The sequence below is a fragment of the Ornithodoros turicata genome, unplaced genomic scaffold (assembly GCF_037126465.1).
Source record: "Ornithodoros turicata isolate Travis unplaced genomic scaffold, ASM3712646v1 ctg00000907.1, whole genome shotgun sequence".
Classification (NCBI taxonomy): Eukaryota; Metazoa; Arthropoda; class Arachnida; order Ixodida; family Argasidae; genus Ornithodoros; species Ornithodoros turicata.
Window position 1 is genome coordinate 86,454 of NW_026999414.1, and position 5,126 is coordinate 91,579.

General features: G+C 45.7%; 1 protein-coding gene across 1 annotated transcript; it reads right to left on the reverse strand.

Moving 5' to 3' along the window:
* Positions 1-487: 487 nt before the first annotated feature.
* On the reverse strand, positions 488-1,096 carry LOC135375604 (uncharacterized). The gene has a single exon (XM_064608278.1). The coding sequence runs from the start codon at positions 1,094-1,096 to the stop codon at positions 488-490; it is 609 nt and encodes a 202-aa protein (XP_064464348.1).
* Positions 1,097-5,126: the final 4,030 nt, after the last annotated feature.

The window sequence follows — 5,126 nt, forward strand, 5'->3', positions numbered from 1 at the left end:
GAGTGATTGAGGTTTTTTCTGGCACATGAGCGACTAGGACTATTATGCGCCAAGACAATCATAAAATGGTATGTATTGAAAAAAGGGGAATAATTCAGTTAAAATTTAGTTTAAAGGTACTTGAGGCAACCAGCATCATTTAAAAAATTGTATACACAATTAAAAGTAACCAGGGGCTCATCACCCAGCAAAAGGACTCCATGTAGAAGAGGGGAAAGTGGCAGCGACGGTGCAAGGTAACTTCACCTTCCCTTGCCACGCGCTGCCAGGATCATTTTATTTTGTCCACTCGAAACCGAAAGTGCAAGTAACAAGATTTCCGCTCGATGTACAAAGGTTCAGTCCAACATAGCCCCCCCCCCCCCGCGTCAAGCAAATATGGAAGATGAAAAAAAAAAAACATCAATAAAAGTCTCTGAAGCCGAAGCCTTTGGCACACACGGCATTCTTTGCGTGTGGCACTGGTTTTGTCAAGGCGCCAGCTATATCATGTCTTCGCATTGAAGGTTTTGAACCATTTGCCTTCCTTGAGGGCCTCCACAAGAGCAATGTATTCAGCCTCGCAAGTTGACAGAGCGACGAGCTGTTGCCTTGTGGACCGCCAGCTGACTGCTCCCTGTGACAAGGTATAGACATAAGCGCTTCTGGATCTTCCTGTGCCGTTTTCGTTGAAGCTCGCGTCTGTGTACCCTGAAATTCGCTCCTGACATGCAGCGTAAGTTATTCCTACGTCACGGGTTCCCTTTAGGTAACGAAGTATTCGTTTGGCCATTCGCCAGTGATTTTGCGTGTGGCTTGAATTAAAGTGGCTCAAGTGGCTGGTGGCAAATGCAGTGTCCGTTCGGGTACCTTGAACCAAGTACATCAAGCTGCCTACGAGAGTCTGGAACGGAACATTGAGGCTACTCTCGACAACTTCAGGTTCTGCGTTTTCATTCTTCGGACATGCATCCATTGGCGTTTTGACTGATTTACAGTCTTCCATATTAAAACGTTTTAAAATCTCGTCGATGTACCTTGTCTGGCTAATTGTCAGCGTCCTCCGCTCTTTATCATGTTGTACTTGAATCCCTAAGATGTAAGTGGGCTCTCCCATGTCCTTCAGTTACACTTCTCTTGCTAGGTTCCTAATCGAGGTCCGTAGGAGAGTCTGGGAGGTAGCCATCATGAGCATGTCATCGACATACTCACTAAGGCTCACTCTTTCACGTCGTCCTTTGGATAGTACGTAGACACATCTGTCGGCTTCGAGTTTTCTGTAGCCCTGTCTCCTCAGGATACCGTCAAGCGTCAAGTACCATCTTCTTCCCGACTGGTTCAATCCGTAGAGTGCCTTTTTCAAGAGAAACTTTGCTGTCTGACGCAGGGTATCCCAAAGGCGGTTCCATGTAAACAGTCTCTTCGAGCGTTCCATGTAGGTATGCTGTTTTGACGTCCAGTTGACGCATTACCATATCTTCCTCCAATCCGATAGCGAGAAGTGTTCGTAGACTCGTGAGCTTAACTACCGGCAAAAGTTTCAAAGTAGTCCATGCTTCTCTTTGCGAACCTCCCACGGCCACAAGACGTGCCTTGTACTTGTCTATCTGACCCAATGCCTCCCTCTTGATGCGAAATACCCATTTTGACTTGACGACTTTCATGTCAGGTTTTCTTGTTACTAGCGTCCAGGTGTTCATGTGATGGAGATAAGAAAGTTCCTGTTCCATGGCTTCGATCTACTGTTCCTTTTGTGGTGAGCACATGGCTTCGGCATAGGGTCGTGCGTCGGTTTGCTCCTCCGTCACCGTTTCACAGTAAGTGACCTTTCTTGGGTCAAGTTGTAGATGATTAGGTGCTCTACTTATCCGGGCAGATCGTCGTAACAGGGGGCTCGAGGAAGATTCCTCGGAGTCAGTAGTCTGATCCTGCACATCTCTCTCTGAAGTATGGTCCTCATGACTATCAACGCTCTCTTCGATCTCCGCGGCAACTTGGCTTGTGTCTACGTGCTCTGCACTGGCAGCTTCTCCGATGATTGGGACGTCAACAGTCTCTTGCTGCTCTGTCATTGCGCTGAGGCGCTGGGAGTCATAACGAAGGTCGTCTAACTGTTCAGTTATGTACGAGCCTGCATCCACACTCTGAGAAAAAAAAAGGAGTACTTTTACTCCTTTTGGGGACTAAATGCAATGCCACAAAAAATAGTCCCTTTCGGGAGTAAATGCACGGGAGTAAATTAATGGCACTGAGTGGAGACTGCATTTCACGCGCTGTTCTAAGAGTACCAGGTACATAATTGGTGTGCATGCATGAAAATACTTTGAAGCAAACCATCAACCGTGATATATCGAGTGATATCTTGCGCCATACTAGGGCACAATTTGCGAAGAAAGATGCGCTAACTGTTTCTTACTCTGTGTGGCTGGAAATTTGCTTCGTTGTCTGAGTTACACAGTCTTACGTTGTTCAAATTGACCAAGGGCACATATTTACGTAAACTGTTGCATTCAGGAGACCATTCGCGAAATTTAGTGACAATGTGCAGTCCTACGGAGTAAATGTCGGCAATAAATGTCGGGTTAGGGGACTCAAATGGGGTGTAACTGCAGCCCAGGGGAGTAGAAGCTGCAATTACTCACCGTTTTGCTCCTTTTTTTCTTAGAGTGTAGTCCCTCCCTTGGGAATGTAACTGGCCGTCACTATTCTGAGCAGGCAGACTGCTGCAGGTTTCTTCTCCTAATAAACGTCACTACCACCAGCACCATCCCGTATGGCAGCGTTGTCTCCGTTGATTTCATGAAAATCGAACGGCTTATATACGCCATTTTTATGGTAATTATGAACTGTAAAATGCCATAAAAATGGCGTATTGTCATCAAGTAAGAAAAAAAAGCGTACGACCCCGTTTTCAGCAAATCAAGGGAAAGAACGATGTCACTGGGGATGATGGTTCACTATGTGCGTGCTTTGTGGTGCTTTGTGGTGAAGTTCATTTTTAAGGGAGCACAACCATGAACATTTATTTCAGTTCTCAAAACCAGAACGTCGTCTTTATTGTGTACCGTCAAGTGGCGTGACAGGCGAACACTTTTATTGTTAAGCTTCCACCACACCGGAAAGGTCGGATAACTAGCACTGATAATATGTAGCAGTGGGCAGACTGCAACACAACGCTTGCGGCAGCCGCCGCACTAACAATGCTGGGCTCAAGGTCGTCGGGGTCCGCCTCGATGCCAATACACACAAGGTCGTCGGGGCAGCACCGCTTGCGGCAAGGTATATTTAAACTGGTAGCGAAAACAAGCGAAAATACTAAATCAGACCCATCGGCAAGGCTACCATCATGAGGCTTGAGCGATCCTGGGGCTAGATTTTGAACTTTTCGCTATCCCGTAACGCTTGCTAAACGCTCGTGCTCCCCGGTTGACGGCCAATGCGCGCGACGGAATGAGCGCGCAAATTTTGAAAAATAGCTATAACGATCGCTATGTGCACATCAAGATTGAGCCCCTGGGTGTTGACAGTAGAGGTACGATCGTAAACACAAAAACTTTAGAACGTGGTCATGGGTTGTGTGCGTACTAATAGTTCATACATAATTTTAACGTAGAAAAAACTTTCTGTTGCCCCACTCGTGCACATATACGAAATCATCTACCACCCGAGTACGTTTCCGTATCCTGCTCGTTTGCGCATGTGTCACAGTGGGCGCGTTTATCCGTGCATCTGTGTATCCGTGCCGTGTGTCCGTGCATTGTAATGCGGAGTTCGTATACTTTTTGGGTTAAACAGGTAGCGACGTTGACATCTCGGAGCTGTAGGCCAAGATTAACACTTGTGAACTAATGAATACAATGGATCCCTGTTGCTGGCCCCGCGAAAAAAAAAATTCATGGGACGAGCGGCCATGATAGCGTGAGTGTTAGCAGGAATCAGCTGTGCAGCAACGATGTCATGTTTTGTTGCAATGGCCACTCATTGAATAAATGCAAACATCTAATGACTGCGTGTGCGTATTGCTGTGGGTGAGAAATTGAGCTTAAGTGAGCCTTCCTCGTTTCTGTGTGATATCACGGTGCCCTTCTGTTTGGAGTTGTCAAGATATGTGATAACTATATGTATTTCGTATTGATATGTTTTATTAAACCTGATACGATTTATTTTTTGCTGTGTTCTCGTCTGGTAGTGTAGCACAGGTGAGGAAAAGGGAATACAACGCAAACGAAGTGCGCGAACGAAAACGTGCCATGACCAATTATGCACTACTTATTATTCATACTGCTGACGTCACCTCTGACGCCATTTATTTACAATCGTAGTAGTCCGCGCAACGGATGGATGGCGCTGACCGTCTCTATCATGGCGTCATTCTGAAGACACAGGGGCCTATGAGAGTTGCGCTACCTGTTTAGATATACCTTGCTTGCGGTGCTGTTCCGGGAAATAATTTTTCTTTCATCTAATCAGCTCCTTGATGGCAATACACACTCATCTAATCAGTCAAGAATGTCAACTCAAGTGCAAAAGCAATGGGGCAGAGTTTTTGTACTGGCCTCAGTTGTTGACTTGGTTGGGGAAAATAAAGCAAATCAGTAAATTCAGTATATAGGGAGTGGTAGGCTCAAACGATAAGGAAGATGGGATCACTAATTTTGTGACTCATCTAATCAGTCAACAATACAACAAGCAGGAGACCTGTTAAATGATACCTGAACACCTGAATGCCTGAACAGGAGACGATAAAACGAGAATAATGTCATATGGGCAAGTTTTCTCTTGTCCCATTCTACAGTGTTAAAACAGAACTTCACCACATAGCACGCTCCTAGCCAAGCATCATTTCAAATCATATCATTTTGTGTCCTGATTTGTTCAAAACAGGGGGGAGGCCCCTATCTGGGACAAGATAGGCGACTCCTCCTATTTTCAACAAGTTAATACACAGAATGATATCATTCGGAATGGTGGTTGGCTATGAGCGTGCTATGTGGTGAAGTTCTGTTTTGAACAGTGTACAGTTGCAATACGAAGCAGTAGTCGATAAGGATAAGGTAAACCACTCACCTAATCAGTCAACAATACAACAATAAGCAGGAGACGGATGCGTACCGCCCAGTAGCACTGATGATATGTAGCACTGGGCA